General features: G+C 45.1%; 3 protein-coding genes and 1 long non-coding RNA gene across 4 annotated transcripts in view; 3 read left to right on the forward strand and 1 right to left on the reverse strand.

Moving 5' to 3' along the window:
• The window catches only part of PRR35 (proline rich 35), a 40,788-nt gene extending 34,662 nt beyond the window's left edge, over positions 1 to 6,126 (forward strand). Inside the window, exons 2-3 of the mRNA XM_028705518.2 lie at positions 673 to 2,402; positions 4,335 to 6,126. Of these exons, the coding sequence (XP_028561351.2) occupies positions 673 to 2,402; positions 4,335 to 5,268 (2,664 nt within the window). The 3' untranslated portion in view covers positions 5,269 to 6,126. The remainder of the gene's footprint in view (positions 1 to 672; positions 2,403 to 4,334) is intronic.
• LOC144325426 (uncharacterized) lies at positions 123 to 20,928 on the reverse strand. The gene is made up of 2 exons (XR_013390572.1): positions 20,813 to 20,928; positions 123 to 451 (listed from the first exon to the last, which is right to left on the reverse strand). It is a non-coding gene; the product is annotated as an uncharacterized LOC144325426 (long non-coding RNA).
• On the forward strand, positions 15,873 to 19,358 carry NHLRC4 (NHL repeat containing 4). Its single transcript, XM_028705522.2, has 2 exons — positions 15,873 to 16,137; positions 17,314 to 19,358. Exon 2 carries the CDS (start codon positions 17,323 to 17,325, stop codon positions 18,421 to 18,423), a length of 1,101 nt encoding a protein of 366 aa, XP_028561355.2. The 5' UTR covers positions 15,873 to 16,137; positions 17,314 to 17,322; the 3' UTR covers positions 18,424 to 19,358.
• Positions 20,239 to 20,935, forward strand: part of PIGQ (phosphatidylinositol glycan anchor biosynthesis class Q) — a 34,275-nt gene continuing 33,578 nt past the window's right edge. The window contains exon 1 of the mRNA XM_028705520.2: positions 20,239 to 20,399. The gene's annotated coding sequence lies outside the window, so the exon portion shown is untranslated. The remainder of the gene's footprint in view (positions 20,400 to 20,935) is intronic.

A 20,935-nucleotide genomic window follows, 5' to 3' on the forward strand; every position in this document is an offset into this window, starting at 1 on the left:
CCCTACTGGGAGATGCTGGGGATTGAACCTGGACTTTCTGTGTGCCATACAAATGTTCTTCTGCTGAGCTGAAGCCCATATTTTCCAGTGAATTTATTTTTAATATCCTCTGCATATCCAAATTAACTTAATTTGCTCATTTATTCATCTACTTCAAATATGTACTCTTATAAAACTGCAGGTTATTACAATAATCCTGCCAATGATCTTATCCGTTTACAATTTATCTGTAAATATTCAATAAACCATTTCCATTCTTTTATAAAAAGTTTGTTATCTTGATTTCTTATTCTTCCGGTAAGTTCCACCATTTCTGCATATTCCATAAGTTTTTGTATCCGTTCTTCCTTTGCTGGGACTTCTGCTTCTTTCCATGTTTGGGCGAGTAACATTCTTGCTGCTGTAGTTGCGTACATGAATAAGTTTCCATACATTTTAGGTAGTTCTGCCCCTATAATTACCAAAAGAAAAACTCGGATTTTTTAACAAAGGTTATTTTAAACATCCTTTTCATTTCATTATATATCATTTCCCAGTAAGCTTTCTACAAGACCACCACATATAATAAAAAGAACCTTCTTTCTCTTTACATTTCCAACACTTATTTGATTTAGATTTATATATTTTTGCCCATTGTCTATTAATGCATCTTTGTGCTCTCTCTCTTTCCAGATTGTACTGTGGTTCCAGCAAGGTGAGCCATCGGGCGTGGATGCCTCGAGCCCCACACCCCATAACTTGAGATCTGGGTTGTTGGGGGCAGCCATGTCGAAGGAAGAAGCGGGCTGTAAGCTGGCCTCGGTCTACAAGCACAAAGAACGCAAGCCCAAGAAGCCCCACTACATCCCCAGGCCATGGGGGAAGCCCTATAACTACAAGTGCTTCCAGTGCCCTTTCACCTGCATGGAGAAATCCCACCTTTACAACCACATGAAGTACAGCCTGTGCAAAAACTCCCTCTCACTGCTCATCGAATCAGACTGGCCCTATAAGAAGGGCAACCTCCTGCACCCGGATCTCCGGCTCCTGCATGCCACAGAGGCTTCGCGGACTCGCGGGAGGCCCGATGAGCCTGAGATGCGTGCCTCAGGGGCCAGTGGAATCACAAACCACAAGCAGGCAGCGGACAGAGAGAGCAGCGGAGACAAACTTGCAGGAACTGAAGATCTGGCCTCGGAAAGGATGAGTGATGAAACCAACCAGTTCCAAGAGGAGGAGGAGGAAGAAGAGGAGGAGCTGTCTGGGCTGCTGCAGGACATGGACTCCGGGGAGAAGAAGGAGAAGGTGAAAGAGGCCAGCCCTGCTGGGGAGGACTCGGCAGAGCCTGACATGAACACCTTGCTCTTCCGGTTCAAAAATAAGAGGGATAAGCCTTGCAAAGACCCCACACCGGACTTCATCATCACGGATGTCTTCTCCTTGAAGAAGCACATAGTGAAGGGGAAAGAGCCGCCTCCCCCTCTGGAGTTAGAAGCCAAACCAAAGCATTGCAAAGTGCCCAAAAAGTGTCCCGGGACTGGTGGGGTCCTGATGGAACAATGGAAGCTAGTAGCCAATGGGCAAAGGAGAGGCGCCAGCGAGGTCCCAACGCTGTCTCCCGATGGCAACATCATCCCCTGTTATCCTCCTCCAGCATACGGTGAATACCATGAACCCCAGAGCCTCAACCTCTCTTTGCTGGGGATCAACTATCCATTGAACCCCAACCTCTTCTCTTATCTCAGCCCTTCTGTGACCAGCAGCCCCACGCCACACTCCCACCTGACCCAGCTGCCTTTCCTGGCCTCCACTGCCCAGCTGATGCACCCCCATTCTGCTCACTTCCAGCCCCTGCAGAACCCCGAGAGGTCAGCCTTCCTGCCCCGCTTCTACTACCCGCTCCTCTTTGAGCATTCTTTTGGTTCAGCGGAAAACAAGATGGCCGCCGCCAAGCCTGAGGCCCAGCAACAGCCCGCAGCCGCCGTGCCTGCTCCTCCCCAGGCCAAAACCCCCACAGAGCCCCCCAAAGCTGGCCTGCTGAAGGTGCCAGTGCTGAAGACCGGCCATCCTTGGGTGAAAGGGTTCCGGGAAGAGCCGCCTCCTCCAGAAACAAGCCACAAAGCATTGCTGCTCCAAGCTGAAGAGGAGAAATGGCTGCTCCACGAGAAGGAGAGCGGTTCTTTCCTGGGTGTCAACAGCCTGTGCAGAAAGCCAGTCCCTGACGCCTACCGGAGCATCGCGGGTTTAAAAGAGGGGGCCACCCTTCTCCCCAATAGTGTCAGGAAGGCAGAACTACCCATGGCCACTTGCTTGGATAGTGGAGGGACCAACCACAGCAACCTGAAGAGGAAATTTGCAGGGAACGGCCTTGATTTTGTAGGCTCTGATGTACTGACTCCTGCAAAAGTCACATACCAGGCCAGGTACGATGCGCTACATAGCCTCCATCCCTAATACATGCTTCGTAAGATATCCTGTGTGGCAGGAATGGGGAATCTCAGACTCAGGGGCCAAATGCAGCCCACCAAGCCTCTCTGTCTAGCTCTTGGGATTCTCCCATCACACCCCCTGTCTCCAGGCCACACCCCTCAGCAGCCCTACTTCATACCATCCTTGAGCCTTTTTGCCTGGCTGGGATGTTTCCTTGAACTCTGATTGCACGGCTGGAGGAGAGGCCGGGGTGTGTATATGTAAAAGTAGCCCAATGTACAAAGATAACATTCACTTTCATTGCTCCACCCACTTTTGCCTCTGGCCGCAAATGGGCATGTGGCCTCTGGAAAGTTGCTTGGAAGTGAATGTGGCCCCTGAGCTGAATTAGGTTCCCACACCTGCTCTATAGCTTTGCAAGCAATTTTTCTTTTCTTTTTTTAAATGAATTTTCTGCAATATGTATACATACAAAGTGGGGAATGAGATTAGGGTTACATCCGGGGTTATCAAGCTAGGGACCTCTATCTTAACAGGCTGCTGCAGAGTCCAGACCTGATGCTGAGTGATGGGCACACAGACCAGAGACTTGTTAAAGCAAAGCTTAGAGTTGTTTGGAACACATGATGCAGTCAGGCCACTTTGGCCATTCAGGCTGTTACTGCCTACTCTGTTTTGCAGCGAGCAACCATGTATCTTCCCGCCCACCAGGCACATTGGTTACTTCCAGACAGCCTGTTCCTTGAGCATTCATCTCGATTTGTTTGCACAGGGTCTGATGGGAGGTTAGATGGCACCAGCTATTTACTGAGCATTCATCTCAATGTATTTCTGAGGATGTTAGATGAAGTTGAGCCATTTTTATCTCCCTGCTGTCCAGTATATTTTTCTGTCACTTTCCTTATCACAAAAAGTCTGTGGGCATGTCTTCAGGCTGCTGTGGTATTTGGCTAGGAATCAATCACATACTGGCAAATAAAGGTGATGCCATTAAAGCTGATTGGGGGTTGCTTGGGAGCTCTTGCAGAACAAACCCGCTTCCCCGAAGATTACAATAAGGGAAGTGGCTGGGAAGCTGCACTGGTAGGTGTGGGGTGACACTTACTTTGATGCAACGTAATCTAATCTCCCTGCACACAAATCAGAAAGATTGCTCGTTAAATAGCCAACACCATGTAATCTTATATGATGTTCCTCTCACTGCCCTTATCAGAAAAGTTCATTGCAATGGTGGTGGTAGGGTTGTTGAAGAATACATGGAAATGAAAAGCTGCAATGCCCTGTGGTTAAGCCACTATACAAAACAACATCTGCTACTAAGGAACTGTCATTGAAAATATTACCAAAGTGGTATTGGGCATCAAGGAAGTTATCCTTGCTGAACCCTAATGCTTCTCCTATATGTTGGAGAGGGTGAAGTTTGGTCAGTACATACCTCCACATATGGTAGGGTTGCCCCAGGTGCAAGAGTTTGGGAAGGTGGTATGCCAGGATACCAAAGTGATTCCCGGTCAATGGATACATTGACCAATGCTGGTCAATACTGGACCAACATCCATCTCCAACACTGTGTTTCTGGATATAAATTTAGACATTAATCATAAAGAGCTGTTGAGCAATTGTAGCTCAGAATTGGAAGACACTTCAGAATGTAAATATTGTACAAAAAAGTGACAATGGTACAAAAAAATGTGCTCTTTCAGAGAAAAACACAAAATGCCAAATCAATTTAAATTTTGCAACATGAATTTGTTGATGTGACTGATTCCCACCCAATAATAGTTACAATCTGAAAGTGCCCCTTGCAAACTCATTCAACCAAACCAGAGAGGTCTTATTTTACCTTAGATGTTGTTCTGGTTTTTTGCCCTGCTTCATTAACAGTTCTCTTCCACCCTGTCTGTTTTTTGTCCCTCTACCTTTAGCAGTTTGAGAGCTGCCCCTATGCAACCCTCAAAGTCTCTGGACCATTGGCACGTAGAACTCCATGCCTGCCCACCTGAAGACCAGGAAAAGATTGGCGGCTCTGACATTTTATCCCCCATAATTACACCTTCAGACCACCTACTTCTCAAGCCAAGCAAAGCAGAAGCTGTAACTGTTGACCCGAGAGACCCAGAGGCAACAACAGTGCTCATTGGTGACTTGTCCAAAACTTTAGAGGAGTATCAGGATGTGGAGAAGAAGCTCTCAGACCTGGCTAAAGAGGACAGCCCAGCACAGAAGCAGCTAAGGGACCAGCTAATCAAAATCCGGCAGGAACTGTTTCATATCCATCAAGCGCTGGAGAAGGCAGCCAAGCCCAGTGAGGGCCCTTTGGATCTCTCAGTGAAAAGGTCCTCAAAAGGTTTGGAGAAAGGATACCAGGACAAGAAGGAACCCAAGGATGCCCTTGGTGTTGGGAAGGTCTATGACAAAGATCCAGGTTCCATCAATAGATGCTTGGTGGTGGGTGAAGCTAGCGAAGAGGATGAGGCATCTGATCGTCTTGTTGAGACAGAGAACAAAACCATTGACCTGCTGATCAAAATGAGTCGTTCAGAGGCTCTCCGGAGAAGCTCCTCTTCAGACACCCACCTGGGAGCCGTCATCAAAGCCGAGGTGCTCCCACTTACTGTCCCACTAGAACTCAGGCATGTGATGGAGCCCTATTATAGCCGTACCACCAAGTGTGAGGCAGACTCCAGTGTCCTGCTGTGCACAGATGGGAGACCCAACCCCAACCAAGGCCCACCACTTCCTGTGACCGAAGACATCCCGACAATGGGGTGTCGAGCCATCCCACGCTCCCTGTCGTGTGGTCTGCCAAACGAGACAGACAGGGTGTGCATCCACAGTCCTATAAACACAGACCCGTGATCCTCTCTGTCTGCACTTGCCCAGAGCGCTTCGACATGTCCCCTGCCCACAAAACTCCCTTTCCACACTCTTCCTGCCAACTCCAACAAACAGTTGAAAAAGGCTTTGAGGTCTGGAAGGTGCCCTACCCATCACAATGGCCTCTTGAACTTTCTGCCATGGAATCCAGGTGAATCATATAGCATCCCCCTTTCAGATATTTATGAAATGGAGCTGCATTTGGAAAGTCCCATCCACACCTGTAAGTCCTCCTCTCATTGTGTCCCCAATCTTCAGACCTGGAGATGGTTGGGGAGCAAATGAGATCAACGCCTTTTGCAAGGACATGTGTAAGAAGGGGATCTGCCCCATTTCCTCCCTTATCAGCTAAGCAAGATACATTTTCTGATAAGGCTTGCTTCCAGATTACCTGTTTATTAAGCAGTCATATGGATTAGGTTCCACAGAGTTTGTAGGGAGCTTACTTAGGAGATCCCTATCCCCCTCACAGAGCTACAACTCCCATAGTTCCTTGGGAAGATGGATTGACTGTTCTGGGAAATATAACCCCGTGAAGGGAATAGGGATCTCTTAGCAATTCTCAGCACCCTTAACAATCTAAAGTTTCCAGGAATCTTTGGGGGAAGCTGTGACTGTTTAATGTGGTATGGCACTGTTTTGTGTGTACTTACTTACTGGTTTAGGACTGGAAAATGTTGGGGAAGCTTGTCACCAGCATTGTTAGCACAACTAAAAAGCACAATTCTTTTCTTCATGTGAATTTTAAAAGCTTCCCTTTCCTGACAATATTCAGATAAGTGGTTATCTTTCTACATCACAGCTTCAATTGTTAAACTGGTTTAAGCATCATTCCCTGTCCTGTCCCTATAGTTTTATGAAAGGAGTTACTCGGGATTGGGAAAATGGAGTTCCTCCAATGTTGTTGGACACCAGCTCTCATCAACCCCAGCCAACATGGCCGATGGGTAGGGATGATGGGAACGGTAGCCCAAAAATATCTGGAGGGTTATAGATTCAGCATCCCTGAATTTTAGCTCCAATAGAATTCACAGCAAGCAACACTTTCCAAGGATTCTTTGCTGGAAACCAAGCCACTGAAACTGGTTTAGAACTGACAGAAACTTGTAGTTTAGACAGGGCGCAAGGAAGCAAAGGATCCCATAGCAATTCCCCGGCCCTCCCATCTGCTGAAAGAAGTGACAGTGTTCAAAATTACCGCTTGTCTTTATGCAGTCCTATGACAGGGATGGTGGATGGGGACTTGTGGCCTTCCATTGTTATTAGAATGATAAGAGTTGGAAGGGACTTCCAAGGGTTATCGAGTCCAAACCCCTGCAATGCATCCGTGACAGATGGCCATCCAACCTCTGCTTAAAAACCTCCAATGAAGGAGAATGCACAACCTCCCGAAGGAGTCCAGGACTCTGATTGTTGGGGGTCCAGCAACATCTGGAAGGTCACAGGTTTTCTATCTCTGCACTGTGCCCTGGGAGATGGCAGCATTTTGAGATTTCAGGAGGGAAGGGAGTTTTCTTGGCCTAGCCCATGGTTCTGAGGAGGCAGTGAACACCATGTGAAGACAGTGAAGGCATCAGCATGGTGTCTTATTCCATAAGGGATTCTGCACACATTGCAGTTATTCTACACACAGAAAAATACGAATTAAAAAATTGTCCAGTATTGTCTTCAGATACTTATCTGAAGAAGTGTGCATGCACACAAAAGCTTATACCCAGAACAAACTTAGTTGGACTCTATGGTGCTACTGGACAATTTTTTAATTTATTTTGACTGCGTCAGACCAATACGGCTACCTACCTGAATACAGAAGAATATGAGTTTACCATAATGTGTAAGTTTGCCGGAAGTGTTGTTTACATCACTAGAATGCCAGAAGCTGTTTGCTAGTTTTGCTTTCGTTTCATTTCTTTAAAACAAAACAAACAAAAACACCATACTTACACAACACAGGCTAGCGATGTGGTTCAATTGTCAGCAGAGACTATTATGGAACAGAACTGTATTCAAGGCTGTATCCACAGTGGGTATTTCCAGATGACCTGTTTATTGAATATTCATCCTGATTTGTTTATGGGGAGGTTAGATGACATTGCAACAAAAGCAAGTATCATTTCATACTTTCTAGTCACTTTCCTTATCACACATAAGCCTGATTCTTTGAGGAAGCAGGTTTGTTGTGCATGAGCTCCCAATCAGCTATAACGGCACATCTTGAATATGCTGGCATGTGATTGAATCCCACCCTAAAATAGCAACAGTCTGGATGCACTCTGCTGGCAACTGCATCCAAGGTAGGCAACTGGGTTGGGTTTTTTGTTCTTTTGTTTCTAGAGAGCTGGAAGCAGCATGAGGGAGATGACATTTGCACATCATATCAGGGATACACAAATACACAAAAAGTGACCTTACATCAAGCTGGACCATTATCCCATCTGACCAAGCACTATCTGCTTTGATTGACAGCAGCTCTCCCAAGATCTCAGTCCATTGTGTTTTCGAGATGTGTCAAATTAATGAATTTAATAGGTTTTTGTTTCGCTGCCTTCACCATTCAAAGATTCACCAAGCCAGCTTAACATTCATCAGAACCATAAATACAGTATGGTAAAGGCAGGCACTAAAAATAAAAATACTTTTGCTGCACCATAGAAGCAGGAAGGTCGGGGAAAACTCAGATAAAACTCAAAAGCCTCATCATCAAATTAACCATGGGAAAAGGTTACTTACTACCTGTGGCTTCCAGGGACTGAACCTGCTGACTTCCATACGCCAAGCAGACGCTTTGCTACAGGGCTGTGGCTTCCACTTCTGGGCACGAAAAAGGAGGTTTGCAGGTTTTGGAGAGCGATAAAAACATGTGCACCATGGGCAGCTTTCTCAAACAACTTTCAGCTCCTAGCTCCATGGTGGCTACACAGAACCTCTGGACTCTGGAGTCAGTGGTAGTATACCACTGAATGCCCACTGTGAGGGAGCAATAACTACTACGTCCTGCTTTTAGGTTTTCCAGAGGCATTTGGTTATCCACTGTAAGACATGGATGCTGGACAATAGGAACCATTCTTCCAATACAGCAGGGCTCTTCGTGTGTGTGTGTGTGTGTGTGTGTGTGTGTGTCCAACCATTTGTTAGGAATGCCTTTCCAAAGGCAGGACCTGCCATATTCTCTTACGTAATCCACAGGAATAAGGGATCACAACTGCAGGAAAGGATGTCAAGCTAAGAGCTCAGAAGTAGTTTAATGTGTGCTAAATGTTATCACATGTGCCAGGGTTGGGGAACCTGTGGCCAGCTTTCAGCATCTCGGGTGTAGTCCAGGAATGAGAAGCTACATTCAGCCTGTGGGCTAGATCCTTAAGTCTACAGACACAGAGACTAAATTTGACAGGCAGGTAGGGTTGCCCACCTGCCAATCACCTGGTATCAAAATGACACCAGGTAACCTATTTTTGATGGTGTGTTTTGCAAAAAAAGCACTCCCCAATCAGATGATAGCTGGTGCTTCAGAAACGCTTGCAAGGGGCTTTGCAGGCACTTGTTCATCCAAGCTGCACCTTTACCTGCTTCACACCTGACATAATATGTGACATCAGGTGCAGGGCAGCTGAACATGGCTTGCGGGCTACATGGGGAGGCTTGATGATGCTTATAGGCTGGAGGTCCCTCACCCCGTTGCCCTCCAACAAAATCTGGAAGCCGACAGTGGATGACATAGGCCCCCATCTACACTTTACATTTAAAGCAGGACCACTTCCCTCTAATAATCCTGGGAACTGTAGTCAGTTAAAGGTGCTGAGAGTTGTTAGCCGCTTCCATAACCCCTCAAAGAGCTACAATTCCCACTGTTTACTGGGAAGAGGGATTGATTGTTAAACCACTCTGAGAATTGGAGCTCTTTGAAGGGAACAAGGAATCGCCTAACAACTCTCAGCACACTTCACAGACTACAGTTCTCAGGATTCTTTGAAGCCCTGGCTGTTTTAAGTCGTATAATTACTGTTTTTAAACGTGTGGTGCAGAGGAGGCCACGCTGTCTATCAGCAAAGTGCTCTACTAGCGCTGTTAATGTAGGAGGACATTTCCGCGATTTGAAAAGCTAAGCTGTGAACATCCAAACGCTGGGGTGAGAGGAGGCACGTCCACAACATTTGCCACAACATTGTCTTGTTTGCCCACACTTCCTATCACAGCATCCACCACCACCACAATCACCCATGAAATGCAACAGTCACTCAAACACCAATGCTGGGGCAACACCCCACTGCACTTTGTGCATCAGTCAATGGCAAAACACTGGTGAATAAATGATACATGCTATATTTATTTATTTATAGTGTATGGTGCTGTGGGGAGGGATGTCACTGGGGTGGGGGGTGGGGGTGGGATAAAGAGTATTATGTGTTATTTATTGTCCACAGGTCTAAAGAATGTAAAAAATAAATAAATTAAATTTTAAAAAATGAGTGGAAGTGAATAGCCTGATCTCTTTGCTAGGGTTATTGTTGCAGAGGCAGTCTCTGCAATGAAGTAACATGGATCATTCCCTCTCCTTCTGATGTTTATGTCTTGCTTGGGTTGCCTAAACAGCATCACCCACGAGAGAGGTATTAGCAGGCCATATATATAATTTATTTAGAGCATTTGTACCCAGCTTGTACCTGAACAGCTTACAACCAGTCAATTCAAACAAGATGGGCAGTCACTGCCTGCAGGTTTACCACCTGAACAGCATGACACAAATGGGGGGGGGGGAGCAAACCTGGGCGCCAATTCTTAAAAGTTCCATAGTAGTCCTTGTAACAAGAAGTTCAAGTGTGACTGATGGAGCTGGTCTCTGTTGCTTAAGGGGGAAGCCTGAAAACAGTTGAATGAAGACCAGGTGTGATTAGTGGGCACAAAATTGCTAACTGACTGTTCAGGGAGAATGGACAACTGGGGAATGGAATGGAATCTCCCGAAAGAGAATTGGCTGGGTGGAAGCCTGAGCGAGAACACCCTCCAATAGCTCCGCTTGGACTCCCAACACGTTGAAATGTTTGGACGTTCCCTCACTATGGTAGCCATTTAGCTGTTAAAGCTTTGGTAATAGACTTGTCTAATATTTGGCTAAGCCTCATTATTAGAAACACATTCTCACCCTAAGCCCTGCAGAACACTGGCTAAGATGAATTTCACTGTCTTTCCTAAACCGAAACAAAATTTAAAAATTCCTTCCAGTAGCACTTAGAGACCAACTAAGTTTGTTATTGGTATGAGCTTCCATGAGCTCAAACCAATAACAAACTTAGTTGGTCTCTAAGGTGCTACTGGAAGGAATTTTTTTATTTTGTTTCGACTACGGCAGACCAACACGGCTACCTACCTTTAACTACAGTGGTACCTCGGGTTAAGAACTTAATTTGTTCTGGAGGTCCGTTCTTAACCTGAAACTGTTCTTAACATGAGGTACCACTTTAGCTAATGGGGCCTCCCACTACCGTTGTGCGGCCACCACGCAATTTCTGTTCTCATGCTGAAGCAAAGTTCTTAACCCGAGGTACTATTTCTGGGTTAGTGGAGTCTGTAACCTGAAGTGTCTGTAACCTGAAGTGTCTGTAACCCGAGGTACCACTGTATTTCCTAAACCAGTGATGGCAGTCACCTCTTTTCTCTGAATCATTGGCCTTTTGTTGGTTTACTGCAAAGAGCCTGGATTCACTCCAAGTCCAAATAGCAGCAGCACCTGACTGATCCACTGATCATTGTCTTAAGATCACATGGTGCTTAAAGCTGATAATCGGGCCAGAAGATCTACCTTGTCCTGACTGCATGTGACCAGTAAGGCTACACACGCTGCATTTGTCGGATCTCATTCTTTTGTTGCTCTTGAAGGGCATAACCACATGTTACATGTGGGATGGAGAACCTCAGGTTTGGGGCCAGCTGGGAGCCTCCAGGTCTCTCTGTCTGGTCCTCAGGACTCTCACTGTTCCTGCTTTGAGTACCTTTGCCCAGAAGGTGTCCTTGAACCCTGTTGATGCCTCTTCCTACTGAACAAAAGTAGCAGAGTGGGGGGGGGGGCATGGTTCAGCTTTCCCTCCTTGGCCACAATCTTGGCAAAAAAAGTATCCTCCTGCCACAGAAATTAAAATTAAAATTAGATCTGATGGCAGTTCCCCTGCTCTATTGTATCCACACAATTCATGGCAGGGCAGATACCTCCCTTGGCTTTAAAGAATAATAATCACTCTATAAGGTGGCCATCAACACATGGTGGAATTGATCACACAATGGCGTTTGCAGAATACACACACAAAGAATGTCCGGAGGAGAGGCCCACAGGCTCCAACACAAGACAACTTTACCAAGGTCACCCGGTAAGCCAGTAAGAAGATGTGGAACAGCAAAGCACCTCCACGCCTGGACTCCTTGCTCTTAACTAGTAACAATAGTAATACTGATATGGATACTAAAAAAAAAAGGTTTTCTGAGAACAGCAACAACATAGCTGCTGGGCAAATGAAACAATGGAGAAGGAAGAACCTTTCCTGCTTATGAACTGGAGGAGAGAGCGTGGAGCGAGGCAATCAGATTTCAAGTTCAAAAAGCAAAGTGTTTACCTTTGTGTTTAGATAATTGGATAGGAGTTGAGCGACTTGCAAGACTTATCGTGGTTCAGATCACGCCCTGAGGACACCCAGCTTGCTCCAGTGCCAGCCACATTACAGTACATGGTTATTTGGTCAACCTAAGGAAATCTGATAGTCAGCCATTACTTCTCCTTTATGGTACAGCTCAGCTGATAGGCATCTGAGTTGGTCTCAGGTGAACGAAGAAGGAAGCTTGCCTTGTCCCAGTCTCCCATACCAACAAGAGCACCTGTCTCATGTTTACATTTGGGTCTCTGGGGTGGACAAATGGGTCAAATGAGAAGGGCAAAGGCAGAAGAAAACCTTGGGCTCCCCCCGACCATTGTTTATTGAGCATTCATCCTGAACTGCATGCTCAAAGTTTATGTGGAGTTTATACAATGTCTGTTCTTTATTCAGCATTTGTTCTGATCCATTGGGGGGAACGATTATAAGACAAGGCGTGCGCATCCTGAATTTGTGTAGAGGTTATACATCTTTCCATCAATTTACTTGTTGTTCCACACTTTCTTCAGCACTTTCCTAACCACAAAACAACCTTTAAAAAGTGGATTTGTTGCAAGAGAGTGCTTTAATCCACTTTAATTGCACAAACCTAAATTTACAGTATGTGACTGAATCCCTCTCACAAAAAACTGATTATCTGGAGGCACCCCAGAACAGGTGCAGGAGGGAGAAAAGACCAAGGCTGGATTAACCTCTCTCCTGCAGTATAGAACTCATTTTTTTACACTTCTCTCCTACACTTCTTCCAAGGAGCTTAAAGCGCCATACATGGTTCTCACCACCACCACCCATTTTATCTTCACAACAACCTCATAAGGTAGGTTTAGTCTGTGAGAGAGGTACTGGCCAAAGTCACCTAAGAAGCTTGATGGCTGCATGGGGATATGAACCACCCTGGCTGTTGGGATGAAAGATGTTCTCTAGGCTGTATACAAAGTGCTGTATACCTTTAAAGCAAGTTTGAAGCACATTCTTTGCCTCAAAGAGATGGTGGGCCATTTGCTGGACAGGGGTCCCCAGCCCTGAGTAAACATTCCTGAAGACTCATGGCCACAGGGGTGGGACGAAGGTGGATAATATTGCACTATATTACGTGCAGTGCAAAACATCCATATTAGCTCTGCTCCCGGCTGGTTGTGGAAAAGTCATGCCTCAGCAGTGCTAACAGACTCTAGTGTGGAAACAATCCTGTTCCTAAAATGTCAGGATTTTTATTATTATTTTTAAACCACCACAAAGCCCTATGATGCTCAAATGAGGGAGAACTGAAAAATCAAATTAAAAATGATTTGAGAAAACCACTCATAAATTTATTCCACTTTAAAAAAATAATCCATTTCTTTCTCCATGGATTACCCTGTGATGACTATTCCAAATACCATTCCTCAGATAGTGATAGGCTTCCTCCTTATCTCCAAATTAAATGCATTAATGCATAACTTAATTTATGTCTACCCTCTTCGTATATCCCCATTTTGCTTTGTGCTGGATTTCTCATTTTAAAATATGCATTGCAATGAAGGTGTGCAAGTTCCCCCATCCTGCACTCAATATACTCAATAGTGTATTGCATTACATTACGTTCTCTCATTTATTAGTTGGACTGATGGATCCTTCTAGTGGTCATCATTGAAACTGCAACAAAACCTTTGCTGGATTTAGAAATTAGGAGGTGCTTCCAGGCCTGTGTTTATAATGGAATGATGTTTCTCAAGCACATCTTCTCTTCTCTTCTCTTCTCTTCTCTTCTCTTCTCTTCTCTTCTCTTCTCCTTTCCTTTCTGCATCCACATGATCTTAGTGACATAAAAGTGTCAGCCTTTATTCTCCCTACCCCATTTAATCCAGATTTACCAACTTCAGGAAAATAAATTTGATCTTCTTAATTAAAAACAACAACACTGTCGCCACTCACCACCCTTCTGTGATGCATGAATGACCCATTTACAGTATGAAGCCCTCTTCTGGAAGCACCCTATGGTAAGAATGAAAATTTTAAGCATTATGGGGTTTCTTCAGCGTCCTCCTTCTCATTAGCCCACGGGAGGGGAGTCAGACTATTAGTTCATCTTGCTCTCCCCAGGAAGGCTTACCTGCCACCTTCATTACACACCAGGCGAAAACATTCCTCTTCTCCCAGGCCTTTGGCTAACTGAAGCATCTATGGACTGACCCTCTCCAGGATCTCAGACACTTTCCCCAGACCTACTGGGGGATGCTGCGGACTTCTTACAAGCCAAGCGGGTGCTCTGCTACCAATGAACTGCACAGTGGAGCAATTCGGTAATTTTAGATTCTGGATTTAATTCAGTTTATTTTAATTATGTATGGCCATGTGGAGGAGGGCGTTGTTGGTGTTGTTTTATGCTTTGCCCAGAGGCATCCCAAAATGATTTGCAATATAATAAAAACATCTATAAATGGCATATATAAAAACAGTTAAAACAATTGTGTTTATTTTTAAAACACATTTATATAAACAGTTTAAAACATCAACAGTGCAATCAATTAAAATCCAATACCTACTGGGATAATTCATATTCCACATTTAAATGCAAATGAGTATTGCTTTAAAATGTGGCAAGCATCTAGGTGCCCTCTTGCTCACTTGCCTGAAAGGGACCCTGAATTTCAGCCCTGTACTGCCCTGCCCTGAAGGCACCACAGGAGCTTTTCCATACACCTCCTTCATTCTCCATGCCTCAGCTTCTCTACCTGTTCACAGTCCTCAGCCTATACCCCAAGACCATAGCTGTCAACTTTTCCCTTTTCTTGCAAGGAATCCTATTCAGAATAAGGGAATTTCCCTTAAAAAAAGGAAAACATTGACAGCTATGCCCAAGACACTACTTCTGCTCATGGGGACCATGTACAGATCAGCTTTATCAGAGAAAGCCAATGTAATTTAGCAGGTACAGCAGAAGTGTGCAAACTGTGGCCCTCCAGATGTTTTTGGCCAGTGGTCAGGGCCAATAGGAGTTGTAGCCCAGCAACATCTGGGAGGCCAAAGGTTAGCCACTCCTGCTTTACATAATTTCAAGTGCTTCCTTGTATGTTATCTCAGCAATTATTTCAACAGCCTTATTGGTAGTGTAGTGAGGGCTCCCATCTTGGATGGCTTTAAATGCAGATTAGGAAAATTCATGGAGAATAAGGCTATCAGTGGCTACTGGCCCCAATGGCTGTGTCTCCTTATGCTCTCAAACGCAATATAGACTAGGGTTCAAAGCTCCGACACAGCAACAACAAAGCTCACTGGTTGATCGGATGGCAATCATTATTTCTCTCTCAGCCTAAGCAACCTCGCAAGGCTGTTGTTGTGAGTGTGAAGCTGGCACCAAAATATAATTAATAAATGGATTTGCACACACCCTGCCTTACAGGCGGTAGATAAGAAATGGAGGTGACAGGGGACCATTTTGTGCTTCCCACTGGAGGCAAGGAGAGCCTAAGCACGAACAAACCCATGGCCGAGGTGTCGCTAGAGGCTTGGGGGTGGCTTTCAAACATGCCTTGACAGGCCTTCAGCCTCAGAAAGGTGAATGGGCGCCAGAGGCCTAGTTGGTATGTTTGTTTATCTCAGCGTTTAAAGCAACAACAAAAGGTCAGAGTCCGTTGCCGTGGGAGATGCTTTTTTTTTTTTTAAAGCCTCCCACAGCCTTCCCACTGTCCAGCTGAGACAGGCCTATTTACTTGTCAACTTCAGTTATTTAATTCATTTCACCACTGTTGAAGAAATAGGCCCAACTCAAAACGTGAAGACCCAGCAACTAGGGGGATGCTGAACTGATAGGGAAGGAGATGCATTTGCAACTCTTGCTTGTGCAAAATACACGTTGGGTGGCTTCCGGGTTCCTGGACCTCTTGCAAGATCTTACCAGAAGTCAGAAGCCACAGCCCCACAACCGTGATAAGTAAGGCTTTGGTTGCACGGCAGGGGCAGCACCTTCCCGTTTTGCCTTAGGTGGCAAAACAGGATGGGCCGCCCCTGGGCTCTTGTCTATTTTAACTTGAGCGCCTTTGTGTTTACCATGGCAAAACAATCCTATTGACACAAGCATTGGGCAGCAAATTCCTGTCACTAACAACAGAGCCCTGGGAAACTTATCTCAGTGGTATATTTGAAGGGAAACAGGAGAATACTCTAGGTCTCTCTATAGAGCAGTTTGCAAACCAGGGGGGAAAGAGAACAGCCTGGGCAACTTTGATCACAGGTAAGTAGTCCCAAACTTTATTCCCTGCTTCAGCTAAGACTATTTACTATTTGAGTCTGTAGTCCGGCAGTTTGGGCTAATGGTTTAGGCACCTGGGTGACAGATAATACCCTGCACTGCTCAGCAGGTCCATCACCCCAGGATTGCTCAAAACTGTTTTCCCCAGAGTAGAAGTAAGGTAAAGGTAAAGGGATCCCTGACCAATAGGTCTAGTCATGGACGACTCTGGGGTTGTGGCACTCATCTCGTTTTATTGGCCGAGAGAGCCGGCATACAGCTTCTGGGTCTTGTGGCCAGCATGATTAAGCTGCTTCTGGCAAACCAGAGCAGCGCACGTAAACACCGTTTACCTTCCCGCCGGAGCAGTACCTATTTATCTACTTGCACTTCGTGCTTTCAAACTGCTAGATTGGCAGGAACAGGGACCAAACAACGAGAGCACACCCCGTCGTGGGGATTCAAACCGCTGACCTTCTGATCGGCAAGCCCAAGGCTCTGTGGTTTAACCCACAGCGCCACCCAAAAGCTTGATCTTAGCTCAAAAGGTGGTATTAGATAGAGTTGGATCCACTGGAAGATGGATGGTGATTTGCAGTAGATCCAAAAGGGTTTCTTATGTCACCTCCAGTCTATCATTATTCTGTGGGAGGGATTTAATCACATACTGGAAATTTAGGGTTGTGTACACACTATGCCTTTAAAATCCATTCAAAGCCCATTCTTTCCCTCAAATAATTTTGGGCACTGTAGTTTGCCCCTTGCAGAGTTGCAATTCCCAGCAAACCCTTAACCAACTACTGTGTCCAGAATTATTTGAGGGAAATAATGAGCTTCAAAGGTGATTTAAGCATATAGTGTATACAAAAATAAAAAGAATCCTGGACTTTTTTGCAGTTTGGGGGAGTGGCAGGGTTAAAAGTATGCAAAGGGTAGGGGCATGGGGGAGAAATATGATTCAGTTCACATTTAAAGGTGAGGCTGCTTAAACCACACTTAAACAATTCACAGACTGAAACGGCACCATCCTTTGAGATTTGCACTTCTTCAAATTTTGCAATAATGTTCGCCTGCCAAGCACTAGGTTACTGTGTGCATAAAAATGCATATATTCATAATAGCAACATACAAAACTGCATTATATTTTTGAAAACTGCTTGTGGTTTGTCTTTTTGAAAGGGGGAAAGGATGGATTATACCTTGGAAGACACACAACGGAAGGAGAAACTTCTGAGGACTGTTTATGCCCTCCAAGTTAAATCAGATGCCACATTTCAGAAAGCCAGCCCTCTCCTGAACAGCCACCCTGGTACAGGCATGGTGACAGAACACCAAGTGCACCAGCTGGCTGAGAAAGCCAAGGTCATCTGCCATGACCTGGACAATATCAAAAACTCCCTTTACTACCGGCAAGATGAACTGGTGCAGCAGATCCCAAACCCCAACGGCAACCATTATGGAGGTGTGTGTGGAATTCACTGCTCGCTTGATGGGCTTATCTACATGATTAGTGAAAATGCACCAAGGGTCCACTTCCTCAACCGCTCAGGCCAAACATTTCAGTCTATACCATGTGTGGAATGGAAGAAGAATGAGACTTTTTTGCCAGAGGACGTGACCGTGACCAGGGCAGGGATGGTGGCAATTACAGACCTGGTCAATGGGACTGTCCGCATCTTCAACAATCACTCCAAGTTCTCCAAGGGAGAATGGCTAAGAATTGGGAAGTTTTGTTCCCCCAGGGGAATTGGAGTGGATACATCTGGAAAGATTCTGGTGGCAGACTATACAGAAGGAAAAGTTCATAGCTTTGCCCTTGACTGTGCTTTCAAGGTGCAAAGCACCCACTCTGTCTCCAACCTGCGTGGGCCACGCTACGTGTGCTTGGCCCCAGAAGGAGGGTTTGTGGTGAGTGAAGAATGTGGTGATGTCAAGCTCTTCAGTAGCAACCACAAACTGGTCTCTTCCATCACCAGCAAATATGGCCACTGCTTTGGCAATCCCTCTGGGGTCTGCGCTGATAGAGAAGGCAACATCATTGTGGCTGATGAACAGCACCAGAAAGTCCACTTGTTTCCCAGGAGTGGGTCTCCCATCTGCCTGGTATCTAAAGGTCTGCAGAGACCAATGGGAATAGCTTGTTCCACCCAGGGGTTGCTGTTAGTTGCTGATAGTGGAGATAACTATGTCAAAGTCTTCAAGTACCGTGTGAGACCCCATTACAGCTCTGACAATCTTTGTATATCCAGTGACAGTCCAAACCTAACACCTAGAGGGAGAGCAGAGTAGGATTATTCCATCATTCACCTCCAGGCATCTTCTGCTTTGACCTCTGCCACACTACCTCATCTGACAGTACAGTCAGTTATCCAAGTTTTTCTAGCACTCAAAAGGACTTGCTGCAGCAAACTACACCTTTGTCACATGGTGGACTCGAGCTAAACAGCTTAGATCCCAATATCTGACCCATATCCATATCTTGGATGTTATGACTGACAGAGGGGGCCCTTTTGGTAGTTCCAGTACCCTCAGAAGTTCAAGGTGGCCTGGAGAGGGCATTCTCTGTGGCAGCCCCTACATTGTGGAATTTCTTCCCCACAGATATGCGACTGGCACTTTCAGTATGCCAAAAGCATACTGGCCTTCTTCCTGGCCTTTGACACCTGATATATATAGTTTCAGGGCCCGTGCTATTCTCTTGACTGCAATTTGTTTTAAAATGATTTTAAATCACCCACCTGCGATTCCCAACAAGTGGTATTCAGAGGCATACTGCCACTGACAGCAGAGGTAGAACATAACCTTTGTGGCTAGCCCTAACTGGCATGGGAGTTGTAGTCCAAAGCAGATGGAGGGCACTTGGTTGGTGAAGGCTGTACTACCACATCTGAAGCTAGCTTAGGGGCTACAGAGAAGTCCGTGAAGCCCCTGGCATTTAACAGTGACTGTCACACCCTGCCCAATGGTAGGGCTGGCCCAGTATAGCCCTTGAGGAAGAAACCTGGTTCTTCTAAAGAGCCAGAGCCTTTTAGGAGCCACAGACATGCCATTATTATTAAAGAGAAAGTTTTCTCTAATGTATGTTTTCATGAAAAGTAAGATTACCTGAATTATATTTGTCTCTGGTAATGTTAAAAACTAGAGTAAATTATAATAAAATTATCTGATCACAGACCATAGCAGGATATTTAGAAGGTCAAAGTAATAAAAGAAGTCAAAGACTCCCCACTGTTTCTTGTCTTATTAACTTTGTTTTTATTCATAACGTTTAGAAATGGATGCCACATATTGCACCATATTAACTGGGAGGCAATTTGGGGTTTACTTTCAGAGCAAAAATATATGCTGTCTACATTTCATATTTTAAATTGTGATTATCTTCATTTGCGAGGATTGTAAAGGGACACGTTGATAAATGCAATTACAATGAAGCAATAGGGAAATAAGGGCAGAAAATATTTAAATGATCCATGCATGTGTTGCTTTGTCAGCATTTTGCTTATTAACATCCTCCTTTATTTCAATAGAGAATGCCTGCAAATAGAGGGCTCTAAAGTTGCACACATGACCACCCTATTATTCCTAATGCACGAACCTAAAATCCAGACTTTTCTCCTTAATTTAGTGTATCCAGTTGCTCACTGCCAGTTGCTGGGAGAACCCAGCAGAAGAGCTACATGGCCCTTGAGTCCTGCTTGTGAGCTTTCCACAGGCATATGGTTGGCCACTGGACAGGAAAGGCTCAGCCTTTGGACTAATGACCTGGTTGGAATTTGTTTTCAAAAACAGGTAACAAAAACAATACAATGAATGTGATAAACACCCACATCCCTCACTCACATGGGTGAAGTTGCTTATTATGGATGGTTGCAAATAAGACATACAGGAAGGCACAGAACAAATTTCTAGTGCTATCAGCTTCCAACAGAAGTGTGAAGGCACAAGCTACAGTTCTCAGAATTAATAGAAGAGATGAAGCTTATCAAAAAGAAGGGAGATGCAGACATTGAATTGGAGGGAAAGAATGGGTTCCACCCAGGGGTGTGGTATACAACGGCTGAATTTTGCATGCCTTCCCCAGTTTTGTAGAGGAAATTACTGATAGTTACTCTTGGGAGCCTGGCGTGCTCTGGTCCATGGGGTCACGAAGAGTCGGACACGACTAAACGACTAAACAACAACAACTACTCCTCTTGGGAGCGGCAAAGAGTATTTTGCTGTTTAGAAACCTGTTCTACCTTCTGGGATACTTTAGGCTTGATCAGGTCAGTATGACATCACAGGCCAAATTCATGTCAGATATAAAATACCTTGTTTTTGCTCTGCTAGCTTGGGGTGTACTTCCTTAGTACAGAATCTGCTTGCATTTTGGCAACACCTGATATCTTTAAGTGGATTTCTTTTATTGTTCTGCTATTTTATTGTAAGCAGCTCTGAAAGCGTGTGGCTTGTAAATTCTTCAGATTAATTAGTAAATATAAATAAATCAAAGGTACATTAGCTCTCTCGTATTTCTTTTAAAAAACTGTCAGTCTTAGAGAGAGCGCCTTAGAAAAGATTTCCCTCTTCAACAGCTGGTGATATTGAAAATGTTCGTAAAAAGGGCTGGCAAAAAAAAACCAGGCCGCTAAATGGGACGAAAGAAATTGTTTTAAAATGAGTTGGTAGAATTTCTTACCGGAAACCTCAGGAATCTGCTGCCCTTTTTAAAACAATCAACTCAATCAAACAGAACGCCACTTCAGGAGACCGGGGGGTCCGTCCGGAATGCAATTAGGCAAGGACTTTACGGAGCGCTCTT

Source organism: Podarcis muralis, chromosome 14 (genome assembly GCF_964188315.1).
Source record: "Podarcis muralis chromosome 14, rPodMur119.hap1.1, whole genome shotgun sequence".
NCBI classification, from domain to species: Eukaryota; Metazoa; Chordata; class Lepidosauria; order Squamata; family Lacertidae; genus Podarcis; species Podarcis muralis.

Excerpts from the sequence above, each read along its gene's own strand:
- NHLRC4 (XM_028705522.2), top strand. The coding sequence starts at position 17,323 with ATGGATTATACCTTGGAAGACACACAACGGAAGGAGAAACTTCTGAGG.